Below are 15,610 nucleotides of genomic sequence, written 5' to 3'. Positions count from 1 at the left end.
GCAACACCATGGTTATGAAGGTATAGGATTTTTTGTGGGTATGGATTATGTTGACTTGAATCATATTTGAAGGTAGGGGTCAACATTTAGATTAGATTATCATCTTGAGGTGCAGTGTCTCTAAAGGCACGAATCAGGATTTCCACACCTGCGCAAGTGACAGGAATTGCGGTAGTCCCTTCCAGTGGGAATTAAAGCTAGATTTCTCGATGACAGAATATCTGCTGTCTTAAGCAAATGTGAACAATGTCTTGGACGTGGATTGCAGAGGAATATGCGAATGGGGTGTTCTCTGATATTCACCTGTTCAGTGGCTCTAAAGAACATAGAACATTACAGCACAGTACAGTTCCTTTGGCCCTCAATGTTGCACCGACCTGTGAAACCAATCTGAAGCTCATCTAACCTACAGTATTCCATTGTCATCCATATGTTTATCCAATGACCATTTAAATGCCCTTAAAGTTGGCGAGCCTACTACTGTTGCAGGCAGGGCATTCCACGCCTTTACTACTTTCTGAGTAAAGAACCTACCTCTGACATCTGTTCGATATCTATCACCCCTCAATTTAAAGCTATGCCCCCTTGTGCCAGCCATCACCATCCGAGGAAAAAGGCTCTCACTATCCACCCTATCTAATCCTCTGATTGTCTTGTATGTCTCTATTAAGTCACCTCTTAACCTTGTTCTCTCTAAAGCAAACAGCCTCAAGTCCCTCAGCCTTTCATCATAAGACCTTCTCTCCATACCAGGCAACATCCTGGTAAATCTCCTCTGCACCCTTTCCAATGCTTCCACATCCTTCCTATAATGCAGCGACCAGAACTGTACGCAATACTCCAAGTGTGGCAGCACCAGAGTGTTTTTACAGCTACAACAAGACCTCATGGCTCCGAAACTCAATCCCTCTACCAATAAAACCTAACACACTGTAAGCCTTCTTAACAACCCTATCATCCTGGGTGGCAACTTCCTAGGATCCATGCACATGGACACCGAGATCTCTCTGCTCATCCACACTACCAAGAATCTTACCATTAGCCCAGTTACTCCTTCCAAAGTGAATTACCTCACACTTTTGCACATTAAACTCCATTTGCCACCTCTCAGCCCAGCTCTGCAGCTTATCTATGTCCATCCGTAACCTGTAACATCCTTCCACACTAACCACAACTCCACCAACTTTAGTGTCATCCGCAAATTTACTAACCCATCCTTCTACGCCCTCATCCAGGTCATTTATAAAAATGACAAGGAACAGTGGCCCCAAAACAGATCTTTGCGGAACACCACTAGTAACTGAACTCCAGGACGAACATTTCCCATCAACCACCACCCTCTATTTTCTTACAGTTAGCCAGTTTCTGATCCAAACCACTAAATCATCCTCAATCCCATGCCTCCGTATTTTCTGCAATAGCCTACCTTGGGGAACCTTATCTAACACTTTACTGAAATCCATATACACATCAGCCGCGTTACCCTCGTCCACCTGTTTGGTCACCTTCTCAAAGAAATCAATAAGGTTTGTGAGGCAAGACCCACCCTTCACAAAACCACGTTTACTATCCCTAATCAAATTATTCCTTTCTAGATGATTATAAATCCTATCCCTTGTAACCTTTTCCAACACTTTACCAACAACTGAGGTAAGGCTCACTGGTCTATAATTACCAGGGTTGTCTCTACTCCCCTTCTTGAACAAGGGGACAACATTTGCTATCCTCCAGTCTTCTGGCACTATTCCTGTAGACAATGATGACATAAAGACCAAAGGCTCTGCAATCTCCTCTCTAGCTTCCCAGAGAATCCTATGATAAATCCCATCCAGCCCAGGGGACTTACCTATTTTCACACCTCCTCCTTATGAACCTCAATCCCGTCTAGTCTAACATTCTCCTCGACAACATTGTCTTTTTCCTGTGTGAATACTGACGAAAAACATTCACTTAGCGCCTCTCCTATCTCTTCGGATTCCACGCACAACTTCCCACTACTGTCCTTGACTGGCCCTAATCTTACTGTAGTCATTCTTTTACTCCTGATGTACCTATAGAAAGCTTTAGGGTTTTCCTTGATCCTGCCCGCCAAAGACTTCTCATGTCCATTCCTGGCTCTTCTTAGCTCTCTCTTTAGATCGTTCCTGGCTAACTTGTAACTCTCATTCGCCTTGACTGAGCCTTCACACCTCATCTTCACATAAGCCTCCTTCTTCTTCTTGCCAAGAGATTCAATTTCTTTAGTAAACCACGGTTCCCTTGCTCGACCACTTCCTCTCCGCCTGACAGGTACATACTTATCAAGGACACGCAGTAGCTGTTCCTTGAACAAGCTCCACATTTCAATTGTGCTCAGCCCCTGCAGTTTCCTTCTCCATTCTGTGCATCCTAAATCTTGACTAATCACCTCATAACTACCTCTCGCCCAGCTATAACTTCTACCCTGCAGTATACACCTATCTATTTCCATTGTTAAAGTAAACATAACCGAATTGTGGTCACTATCACCAAAGTGCTCACCTACCTCCAAATCTAACACCTGGCTTGGTTCATTACCAAGTACCAAATCCAATGTGGCCTTGCCCCTTGTTGGCCTATCTACATACTGTGTCAGGAAACCCTCCTGCACACATTAGACAAAAACTGACCCATCCTAAGAACTTGAACTAGAGTGTGTCCAGTCAATATTTGGAAAGTTAAAGACCCCACAACAACTACCCTGTTACTTTTGCTCCTATCCAGAATCATCTTTGCAATCCTTTCCCCTACATATCTGGAACTTTTCGGAGGCCTAAAGAATACTCCTTTCCTGTTTCTAAACTCAGCCTATACTACCTCGGTAGACAAGTCCTCATCAAACGTCCTTTCTGCCAACGTAATCCTGTCCTTGACTAACAATGCCACACCTCCCCCTCTTTTACCACCTTCCCTGATCTTACTGAAACATCTAAACCCTGGAACCTGCAACAACCATTCCTGTCCTTGCTCTATCCATGTCTCCGAGATGGCCACAACATCGAAGTCCCAGGTACCAACCCAGGCTGCAAGTTCACCTACCTTATTCTGGATGCTCCTGGCATTGAAGTAGACACACTTCAAACCAACTTCCTGCCTGCCAGTACACTTCTGCGACCTTGAAACCTTATTCATGAACTCACTACTCTCAACCTCCTGTACACTGGAACTATAATTCAGGTTCCCATCCCCCGATTGAATTAGCTTAAACCCTCCTGAACAGCATTAGCAAATTCGACCCCACCAACTCCCCCAGGATATTGGTGCCCCTCTGGTTCAGGTGTAGACCATCCTGTTTGTAGAGGTCCCACCGTCTACAGAATAAGCCCCAATTATCCAGGTATCTGAATCCCTCCCTCCTGCACCATCCCTGTAGCCATGTGTTCAACTGCTCTCTCTCTCTATTCCTCACCTTGCTAGCATGTGGCACAGGTGACAAACCAGAGATAATAACTCTGTTTGTTCTAGCTCTAAGCTTCCACCCTAGCTCCTTGAATTTCTGCCTTACATCCCCATCCCTTTTCCTACCTATGTCGTTGGTGCCTATGTGGACCAGGACTTGGGGCTGTTCCCCCTTAAGGATCCCGAAAACATGATCCAAGACGTCACAGACCCTGGCACCTGGGAGACAACACACCAAACACGAGTCTCTCTCGTTCCCACAGAATCTCCTATCTGTCACCCTAACTATGGAGTACCATAGTTAGTCCCCATAGACTAATGCTCTCCTCCTCTCCCCCTTTCCCTTCTGAGCAACAGGGACAAACTCTGTGCCAGAGACCTGTACCCCATGGCTTACCCCAGGTAAGTACCCCCCCAAACCTTATCCAAAATGGGATACTTGTTATTGATGAGAACGGCCACATGGGATCCCTGCACTGTCTGCCTGTTCCCTTTCCGTCCCCTAACTGTAACCCATCTACCTTTTTCCTGTTCCTTGGGTGTAACTACCTCCCTGTAACTCCGCTCAATTACCCCCCTCAGTATCCCGAATGATCCGAAGTTCATCCAGCTTCAGCTCCAGTTCCCTAACGCGGTTTCCAAGGAGCTGGAGTTGGGTGCACTTCCCACAGATGAAGTCAGTGGGGACACTAGTGGTGACCCTGACCTCCCACATTCTACAGGAGGAGCATGCAACTGCCCTAACATCCATTCCCACTGTTCTGAATTCTCAAACAGTCTACTGAAAAAAAAAACTAGAAACCTTACCAAATTGGCGCTTGGAACCTTTATTTTTGGTTAGAGCAGATGGGTGAGTGGGAGACACTACCTAAGAAGCAGGCATGACTGCAGTCTAACAGTATCACAAGCTGTCAGTATAAGTCAATCCAACAATAATGATCCAAAAGTGATCACCTTAAACCTACTCAACAGCTTTAACCAGATAAACACTTTCCTAAGATTACAGATATTGATCCAAATTAATGAAAATGAACAAACAGATTACACTTGTACAATTCAAAGCCCAAAATGGTCAAGAGAGACCAACACACATTGCGATTATTCTGATCGTACATCAGTGTGTATTGTAAAATAAGAGAGAAAATAGAATGAGCCCAATTTACCCTCAAAAAATATGATTTTTATGTTGCCTAGATTTCAAAAAACAGTGCATTCATGGTGTCTATATCAGCACAAACCTACCAACAGTAGCAAATATTGAAATCAGCATTTGAAACTATTAGACTCTGTAAAAACTTCAATTTGAGTCTCTAGAATATAACCAAAGAAGCATAAAATGAAACAGCACAAGAGGTTGCCATTTGCGCCATCATTCCTGTGATAGGTTTTTGGTACAGTTATCCAATTAGTTCCATTCCTTGGCTCTTTTCCCACAGTACAGTACATTTTTCTAATCAAGTATTTATCCAGTTTGCTTTCGGTTGTCACTATTGAATCTGTTTCCATCACCCTTACAGGAGCTGTTCCTCTATCAACAAGTAGAGCAATTCCAAACAAATCTCAAATCTCTCACCGTGCACAATAAATTTAGTATGTGAAGAACTCAGTCTGACAACTGACTATGGTGAACTGTTAGGAAATATATTACAAAGATCTTATGATTGCTCAATAAATAAGTTCACTGTGCAATGAGCTGTGCAAACTGGAATATTACTTGGTCAATCTGAATTCTGTGGTGTGTTAGCAGATTAATGCTTAAAAAGGTGGTAGGGGTAATATAAATGGCCATGACATTCTTGGGGTAAACATGGCTACTCGGTCAAAAAAAAATGGAAAAATGAGCTTTAACAAAACTGCACTGTCATTTTAAAACCTTGCAAAGTGACTTGGTTTTGGTTCGGGGGTGGGGGTGGTGCAGGAGGATTGTGCGTGCGCGGGAGAGAGGAGACAAAGAAAACCAGAAGTCCTCCTTGATATTTATTTTACTATCCCAACACCTAACAGGAAAAAAGTTCCACATAGCACTAAATTGTTACTGCTCATTTCAAAGAAACCACGCGATTCTGCCTTGACTGCAAAACCCAGAGTCCACAAGAGACAACGAATCTCAAAGTTTTGAGCAACCTCACCTCAGCCATTCCTTCATTCCTTTCCATTTTTTCCCCAATCGATACCTAGGATTATTTACATTCACCTTCAAACTTTAAGTTCATTAGCTAGTGAGGTTAACGTGCTGATTAAAGCATTTTATCTTCATGTGAATAATGGTGATGGTCCGTACTTATACAATGGACGTGGCACCTGGGCAGTATAATGCCAATAACCCGATGGAACTACTTCAGTTGTCACTGAACTGATCACATTCTGAGACTCCACACTCCTGTCAATATTATACTGCAATAAAATTCCATTTATGAAAGTTCAACAATTCTGCCAATATTAAAATGTTGCAAAAAGCATCAAGCATATGACAGAAGAATCCTCAGAAATAACAGAAATGAATCAAAAACAAACCACTCAAAACATATCCAGATTTAATACCCATAATTCCAAGCACTACAGATTTGCAACTCCTGGCAACAGAATGTTACCATGCCAACATCACAATCAAGTTAAAGCAAGAGAGTATTGCACGGTGCTCAGTAGTGAGTGCTGCTGCCTCACAGTGCTAAGGACCTGTGTTCAATTCCAGCCTTGTGGGTGACTGTCTGTGTGGAATTTGCACATTCTCCCTTTGTCTGTGTGGGTTTCCTCCCACAGTCCAAAGATGTGCAGGTTAGATAGACTGGCCATCTCAAATAGCCCATGGTGTCCAGGGATGTGTATGGTTAGGTGGATTAGCCATGGCAACTGCAGGGTTAGGGGGACAGAATAGGTAAGTGAGTCTGGGTAGAATGCTCTTCAGAGAGTCGGTGTGGACTTGTTGGGCTGAATGGCCTGTTTCCACTCTGTAAGAATTCTATGAAATAATGATGGATGACCCAATAATACACAGATTTGTTAACTCGTCAAAATGAAACAATTCAAATTATTTAGACGGAGTCCGGATTCGGGAGTTTAAGAATACAGGGTAGGCCAGTTAGAACAGAGATGAGGAGGAATTTCTTCAGCAGTGAGCAATTCTCTGCCACAGAAAACAGTTGAGGCCAAAACATTGATGGTTTCAAGGAGAGGTTAGGTAGTTGCTAAGGCTAAAAGGGTTTAAAGGGTATGGTAAGAAAGCAGGAACAGGACAATTGGAATTGGACAATCAGCCATGATCATTTTGAATAGTGGAGCAGGCTCAAAGGGCCTAATGGCCAACTGATGCTCCTATTCTCTATATTTCTGGTTAGGACAGAGAGCATTACACAATGGTTTAAGGATGGGAACAAAGTATAAAAAATACATGAAGAAAGACTGAAGCAACATGCCATCTTGACAACTTCAATCTAAATTTCTGACATTAGCTAATCATGATCTACTTAGAGTATGAGCTACTACTTCTAGAAACACAGATACCAGATACAATCTTCATTACAAAGGTAAAAAATGCCCAAGTATATGGATTTTCATCAGAAATGAAAAATTGATAACCATTTGATAAAATCGTACCTCAGCTCGTGATTGATGAGCTGGCACAAACAGAATCACATGTAATGTTTTCAAAACATTCCTGACAAACTATAAAATAAATTCCAAGCACTGACCTCAGGATAAATTCAACAAATAGATAAGCACGTAAGGGTAAGTAAACCATCTCACACCTTCCACACTGCATTCCATCTGCCACTTTGCCCACTTTCCCAGCCTGTCCAAGTCTGAAGTTCTGAGGAAGGGTCACCAGACCCGAAACATCAACTCTGTTTTCTCCTTCACAGATGCTGCCAGATCTGCTGAGCTTCTCCTTAGTGATGGCCACTACATTCACCTCTGCCTCTTGACTCTCTTGACGTTCTGTCATGTTGCTCGTATCTTCCACTGTGAACACTAATGTGAAGTACCTATTCAGTTCCTCCCCCATTTATTTATGCCCCACTCTTATTTCTCCAACCTCATTTCCAGTGGTCCAACATTCACTCTTATATCTTAGATATCCAAAACAAAACTCTTGCAATCTTCTTATTACAGGTCAGCTTACTCTCATATTTCATCTTTGGCACTCTTACTGCTTTTTTTAAAAGTTATCCTCTGCTGGTTTTTAAAGGATTCTTAATCATCTGGCTTTCCACTAACCTTTACCATGTCATATGCTTTATCTTTTGCTTTTATTCTGTCCCTGGCTTCCCTTGTCAGCCATGGTTGTCTTTTACTCCCCTTAGTATGTTTGTTCTTCCTTGGAATGAATTTCTGCTCTGCCCTTAGCCCCAGAAATTCCTGCTATTGCTGCTCCACCAGCTTCTCTCCTAGGCTTCCCTTCCAATCAACTTCCAACCCTGTCCTCATTCACATCTTCATACTTACTTCAATCAACTGTTACACTGTTACATCTGATTCCTGCTTCTCCCTCTCAAAATGCAGGAAAAATTCTATCATATTATGGTCACTGCCCCCAAGGGGTTTGTCCACTTTAAGCTCCCCAATCAAGTCTTCCTCATTACACATCACTAATCCAGAATTGCCTATTCCCTAATGGGCTATACTGCAAGCTGCTCCAAGAGACTGTCTGAGACATTCACAAATGCCTTTTCTTGAAATCCACTACCAACCTGATTTTCGCAGACCACCTATATATTGTAGTCCCCTATGTCTACTGTAGTCGTGCCTTTTTACATGCCTTTTCTATCTCCTGATTTAAATTTTGTCCCATATACTGTCGACCGTTAGGGGGCCTGTACACATATCCCAACAGGGTTTTTCTCTTGTGCAGTTTCTCAACTCTGCCCACACAGAATCTACATCTTCCGACTATTGATTTGATTTAATTTCTTACTAACAAAGCAACTGCCCAACTCCCCAAACTGCACATTTGCCTGTTCCTTCATTACGATACATAGCTTGGATATTTAGTTACCAGCCCTGATCCTCTTGCAGCTAGGTCTCTGGGATACCGAAACCATCAGACCTGCCAATTTCAATCTGCTCCATAAACTCCATAACCTTGTTTCACATACTGTATGCATTTAAGTACAAGACCCTCGAAGTCCTGCGTTGACTGTCCCCCTTTTGGTTGTCCCCTTATCTGCAGTATCTGAAGTTAGATTCCTGGCCGTTTCCATATTCTGTCCTACTACATGTTCTGGAAACTTTAACAACTTCAGCGGACCCCTCCCGCCCTTTAACTTTTCTCATGCAACTGAACCACACCCTTCCACCTTGCCCAATTAGTTAGTTTAAAGCCATAAACACAGCACTGGTTATGCAATTCACCAGGGCTCTGGTCACAGCATTACTCATCATGACAGTTCTCTCCTTCTCCAGTACTGCTACCAAATGCCCTGAATTTGGTCCAGTTTGTCCAATACCAATCCTTGAGCCATGCTTTTACCTTGTGCAAATTTTCTCACAGTTCAGGTAGCAATCCAAAGATTGTTACCTTTCTAATTCTGCTTTCTAATTTAGCCCCGGCTGCTTATATTTTCTCAGTAGACCCTCTTTCCTCTTCCTACGTATGTCATTCGTACCAACATGGACCATGATCACTGGACCTTTCCCCTCCCACTCCAAGTTCCTCTGAGCCCAGATGAGATATCCCGAATCTGGGTACCAGGCAGACAACAGCCTATGAGACTCTCAATCCCAGCCACAGAGAACACAGATTACAACTACGTTTCTCTTTACTCCCCCGTCTGGAATAGCTCCCTGTACCACAGAGCTATGGTCAGTTTGCTCATTCTCCCTATAGCCCTCAAACTCATCCACACAGGGAACGAGAATCACAAACTTCTTAGACAAGCTCCAGGGCCGAAGCTCCTTCAGCACTACCCCCTGGATTCCTCTACCTGCCTCACTCAGAGTTTCACAGTCCTGTGTCTGACCATGTATCAAATTCATGGTTGTTATTTTATGGGGCATGACTGCCTCCTAAAATAGGCATTCAGTTAAGTCTCCCCTCACTGGTGTCACTTTGTTCAAAGCTCAGACTCCAGCTCATCAACTCTGTTCTGGAGTTCCTCAAGCAACCAACATTACGACCACATCACAGTGTAGTCACTATGAACCTGAACGGGGTCCACCAGCTCCCACATCATGCAGTTATAACACACTGCCTGGCCTGGCTATTCTATTTTAATTACTGAGTCCTCAATTTATTTTTAAAAATTTCAGACTGGTCTTTTAGTCTGTAGCCTGTAAATATTTTTCCCGACTTACCTTCAATCTGGAAGTAACCTTTAATAATCAAATTAGCAGCTATCACCACCCAATGTGTGATGTCACTCTTTTGTGCTGGGACCCTGATCTTGGGCTTCTACTTATCCTGTTAAAAAATCTTACAAACTATGAACCAAAAAAAAGCAAAAAGCACCTCATTCCCCTGCACTGAATTCCCACTTTTGCTCCAAATTCCCCAATCTATATACTCACTCCGGCTATATCTCACTCTGAATGTGATTTCTCCTGTATTGGCAGAAAAGAATATGAAGAATATTTTCCTGTGGCTGGAGTCACCACAGCATCTAGGAATGTTCGTCAATGACAGGTTTGCTATCCTACATGTGTATTCTTAAAACAAAATTCCCTCGATCAGTGTGACAATTCCATTTGGATGCTAAACTTCAACGTAGACTGCACAATTTGTCAATGACTCAGAGATTACATTTTCCACTATCATGTTGATATCAGTGAAAAGGTGGTTACACTGTCTTTGCAAGTCATTGGTTGCTCATCATCTTGCTTTGCTTAACATTGTGCTAAGACTCATGTTAGCTGCAAAAATGGTTGGAAAGACCATTAGACATAGGAGTGGAAGTAAGGCCATTCGGCTCATCAAGTCCACTCTGCCATTTAAATCATGGCTGGTGGGCATTTCAACACCACTTCCCTGCACTCTCCCCACAGCCCTTAATTCCTTTTGAGATTAAGGAAAGAAAAGCAATCAGTGCTTTTTAGTGTAAATGGTAACCAGACACTAATGACAGTCAATTAAGCAATTACATTAGTTATCTTCTAATCTGCCTGTTCAGAGATGTTATGGAGCAAGTCAAATTTGAACCCAGGCCACCTGGATTACTACCAATGCACTACATAAGCACCTTTAATTGCTGGTTCCCTTGCAGACGACCATTGTGATCAGGAATGGAGCCTATGCCAAGAGATACCACTGGGTTTCTAATTCATCCCCTTAACCACTCAGCTACAGATACCAATCAAGCAGTCACATTAATTCCACCTTAATGAGGTATGAACTGCAGACTGAACATTGGAAGTTGCACATTCACTATTTTGGGCTTAAGACACACTTAGCAATGCTTTTGTCATTGATCTCTATTGCAATGGAAAGCTATTAGCATGTGTTTATGTAATGGATGAATCCTTGAACCTTTTCAGGAATTGCCTTTTATTTGGTTTGGGACATAGTCGCATTGCACTCAAGCTCTCTTGTTAAGGGAGTGACAGTTGGTGTAAACAGAGCCACTGCTAAGCAATGGATTTGTCTGTCAGTGATTTTAGGTGGCCGGTGGAGAAATGGGCTCAGAATGCTGAGCTGACCAGGATGTATTAGATGAAGTAGAAGTGTGCTGGATGATAATGATACATTTGACAATGAGGGTGTCAAAGATAGTAAGAACTGCTGATGCTGTAGTCAGAGATAACAGTGTGGAACTGGAGGAACACAGCAGGCCAGGCAGCGACAGAGCAGCAGGAAAGGTGATGTTTTGGGTATGGACCGTTCTTCAGGAATGGGGAGGCTTTCGCAGTGACGTTATAACTCACTCAGATATAGTAAGAAATACCAACGCCAGAGTCAGAGATAACACAGTGTGGAGCTGGAAGAACACAGTAGGCCACGCACATCAGACGAACAGGAAAGCTGACGTTCTGGGTCAGGACCCTCCTTCAGAAATGGGGGGAGGGGGAAGGGAGCTCCGAAATAAATGGAGAGAGAAGGGGTGGGGTTGGGGAAGGTAGGTGAGATGGTGATAGGTGAGTGCAGGTACGCAAGGTACGGATTGGTCAGTGAGGTGGGAGGAGCGGATAGGTGGGAGAGAAGATGGGCAGGTCAAGGAGGCAGGGATTAGAGGGAGGATTGGTTATAGGATGAGGCTGGCATTGGGGACATCTAGTACAAAGCCCAAGCCACCCAGAGCCTATTGACTGTGGTATTTGACATTGGGAATGCACAGGGATTCAAGGCAGCTCGGGCATACTCTGAGCTTCTGAATGAAGTGATCCCTGTCCTTCTGGAACTGGACACTGGTTCTGGATACTATAACCTCTCTCAGGACCAGTGCCCACAGTTTGAGCCTGATTAGAGAAATTCTCTCAATGTTCTCTGAAAAAGCATGGAGGAGCTTTCTGTTATGTGCAGCTGCTGTTAAACTTCCTCACATCTGACTGCCATTTAAAAATGTCCTGGCTCAATGTCCTACCTTCCAGCATCAGAGATGGCAGAGGGTGTTCAATAACTAGGCGCCTTTTCTTTCCATCAGGGATCTGGAGTGGAAAGTATTGTACATGACAGTAACATGCAATAACAACTTAAGAAGGTTCACTGGCTGCTAGATCACTTGCAGATTTTGTGGTCTGAAGGAAACAGTGTGTAACATTTATGTTGAATGTTTTTGTTTGCAGTCTCTATTTAGTTTCTTAAAGGAACAAAAATAAAAGCTGCTGGAAAAGCTCGGCAGGTCTGGCAGTATCTTGAAGAGAAATCAGAGTTGATGTTGGTTAACGAATAGTTCCGAGGAAGGGTCACTGGACCTGAAACATTAACTCTGATTTCTCTTCAAGATACTGCCAGACCTGCTGAGCTTTTCCAGCAACATTTACTTTTGTTTCTGACTTACAACATCCACAGTTCTTTCAGTTTTTAAGTCTTTATAAAAAGAATAAACAGTGGTTTAGGTGAGGGGTACTCTATTGTCCTTCTCTTATAGAATCCTCACCGTCTGGGAATGGGCCTCTTGGCCCAACAAGTCCACATCAAATCTCCAAACAGCATCCCACCCAGATTCAACCCCTATCCTATGCATTTCCCATGGCTAGTGCACTTAACTTTGAGGTATACAAGATAATGAGAGGCATAGATAGAGTTGATAGCCAGAGACTATTTCCCAGGGCAGAAATGGCTAGCACGAGGGGTCATAGTTTTAAGCTGGTTGGAGGAAAGTATAGAGGGGATGTCAGAGGCAGGTTCTTTACACAGAGAGTTGTGAGAGCATGGAATGCGTTGCCAGCAGCAGTTGTGGAAGTAAGGTCATTGGGGTCATGTAAGAGACTGCTGGACATGCATATGGTCACAGAAATTTGAGGGTGCATACATGAGGATCAATGGTCGGCACAACATTGTGGGCTGAGGGCCTGTTCTGTGCTGTACTGTTCTATGTTCTATGTTTAACTTACACATCCCTGAACACTACGGGCAATTTAGCATAGCCAATCTACTTATCCTGCATGTTTTGGACTGCGGGTGTAAACTGGAGCCCCTGCTGGAAATCCACGCAGACACAGGGAGAATGCAAACTTCATATAAACAATTGCCCGAGGTTGGGATTGAACCTGGGTCCCTGGTGCTGTGTGGCAGCAGCGTTAACCACTGAGCCACCACACCAGTGTCTTAGGCAGTGCCTCATGGTTGTGGATGACTTCCTTCATCCCTGGTGCTGTAGGTTCTGAAGCAACTAAATGGTCCAATACTGGGTCCACACCCTGCCACAGGTGGGGCAGGTGGTGTTTGATGATCGGGTGAGATGCTCAGGGTTTCACATTCTCCTTCCAATGTTTGTGCTTGGTCTCAGCCTGGTGCTGTCAGAAATATTCAAAATAGTTGGCATCTTAAGGGTCTAGGCCCGAAACGTCAGCTTTTGTGCTCCTGGGATGCTGCTTGGCCTGCTGTGTTCATCCAGCCTCACATTTTATTATCTTTATAGATACTGCTTGTCCAGTTTGGGCAAGAGATTACCACAAGTTAGGGGGACACTGTATTTTTTTCTGGGATACTTTAAGAACATCATTGAAGCGTTTCCTCTCCCCTCCTGGTAACCTTTTGCCAATACGAAGATCGAAGCAGAGAGGTTATTTTGGAAGACTAGTGTCAGACTTGCGAATGATAAGGCTCAGTTAGCACAGGTTACTAACTGCATTGAGTGCCTCAGTGTTGAAAATGCTAATGAGAAGAGGCATTGATATTGGAACATTTATCCTTTGCGAGAATTTGCAAGACTTTGCAGAGGCAGCACAGGTGATACTTCTCTTGTGATGTGCAATATAGTCCAGGCCATCTGTGGAGGACTTCTAGCAAGTATGGAGAAATGTGTAAAAAAACGTTCTAAACAACAAGTGTAATGATTTTATAGTTTGCAGATCTCCTCTGTCTACTTAAGTTAGGTTACATCATTTAACAAATCTACTTTTAAAGACAGTTTAGTCTGCATTCGATGTATTATGGTGATGCATTTCACAATTGGCCCATTTTGTGCATTTCAACTTCTCTCGATCAGGTCCTGACCAGGATAAAATACTGGACAACTTCTACAGTAGAGATACATGTGTCAACATCAGATATTCCAGTGATGCGGGATTACCTGGTGTCACATTTTCAAACTTCAGGTTGATTGTATCAAGTTATAGTTGGTAGGTTGCTTTCTTGTACAAAGTTGTGACAGAATTACTGAATTCATATTCCAAATACATCACTAGTCATAGTTATTACTACTGCTTTGTACTTAAACAACAGAACTTATTTCACATGAAATCAAGACTCTGAAAAACCTTACATTTACTTTAGCTAATGTCCTGAACTTAAGCAGTTCCTAGCTGTTGAAAAGTGGACAATGTTTAATTTTAGTTGGTGCTATGTTACTTCATAGCCCTTCTTCAATGTTTGCAATTTGTACTTTTAAATAAATTACTGTCAATGAGTTATAAGAAAGGAAAAGTTTGTGAACTAACGTTTGCAGGCAAGACCACAAACTCCATTTTGCAATACTCACCTCAAAAGGTTTCGTGGGAAACTTTGATTTGGAGGCTGTTGTGCTCTGTACTGTTGAACAGCTTGTTGGAACATCGCTGGACAGTGCTTCAAATTTCTTAGACTTTAACTTCATCCTTTTAATTTTACGAATCCGTTTGCTGTTAATTTTTCTTTTAGCATGGGAATCCATGGGCTCCTTCTTGGCACAGTCATTTGTTCTCTGTAGTATTTCAGCATTATTCACAACATTAATATCCAATGAGGATTCGAGGTTAGCTTTTAAACATTTTCGTTTCTTCTTGATTATCTTCCTCCTCCTGGACAAAGAGAGTGAACGTTTCTGTTTTTCTTGACTTGTCTTATTTGAAGATCTATCAGTCTGCAAGAAATAATCACTCATTAATGCCTCAGCAGAAAGTCAACAAAATTTTCTCTACAATATCAAAACGTGGATGATTTAGCACAAAAATGTGAATGTTTAACAACCAATATAGTCACAGGTTGAAAGTCAGTTTACGTCAATATCAGTCTGTCCCTTATAGCAGTCACTGTAAGGATGCTACATGTACCCTCAGTGTCTTACGATGTGACAGCTTTCCCTTACAATTAAAATTCTCCAGTTCAGATTACATTCTTGGAAATTTTCTCTGTACTCTGTCTAGTGCAATTACATATTTCCTACAATGAAGCTGGGGATTGGTTAGTTCAGTTTGCTAGACAGTTGGTTTGTGATGCAAAATGATGCCAACAGCATAAATTCGATTCCCATGCTGGCTGAGGGTACAATAAGGTCTTACCTTCTTGATTTCACCCTTTGCCTGAGACATGATGACTCTCAGATTAAACCTCCCACTAGTCATGTCTCTCTCTGTGATGAGAAGGCAGACCTATGGTCCTCTGAGACTATGGAAACTTTACATTTATAGAGTAGTGACTAGAACTACACACCGTACTCCAGCTGTCGCCTCAGCAGTGTTCCACATAACATCCCAGCACTTGAGTCGAATGGCTCAACTAATACAAACCAATATTTTATATGCCTCACTGAGCAGTGTATCGATCTGTCCAGCCACTTCTAGCACTGTTCCTCCATGCTTCTCAGCATCTTACCACTGTTACTTTCGTGCCTCGTTAGTCTTT

General features: G+C 42.8%; 1 protein-coding gene across 1 annotated transcript in view; it reads right to left on the bottom strand.

Annotated features, from left to right (window-relative positions):
- The window catches only part of riox1 (ribosomal oxygenase 1), a 61,570-nt gene that overhangs the window by 39,002 nt on the left and 6,958 nt on the right, over positions 1-15,610 (bottom strand). Inside the window, exon 2 of the mRNA XM_059648695.1 lies at positions 14,490-14,849. Within this exon, the coding sequence (XP_059504678.1) occupies positions 14,490-14,849 (360 nt within the window). The remainder of the gene's footprint in view (positions 1-14,489; positions 14,850-15,610) is intronic.

This window comes from Stegostoma tigrinum, chromosome 9, assembly GCF_030684315.1.
Source record: "Stegostoma tigrinum isolate sSteTig4 chromosome 9, sSteTig4.hap1, whole genome shotgun sequence".
Lineage (NCBI taxonomy): Eukaryota > Metazoa > Chordata > Chondrichthyes > Orectolobiformes > Stegostomatidae > Stegostoma > Stegostoma tigrinum.
This window is presented reverse-complemented; position numbering and strand designations above follow the sequence as displayed.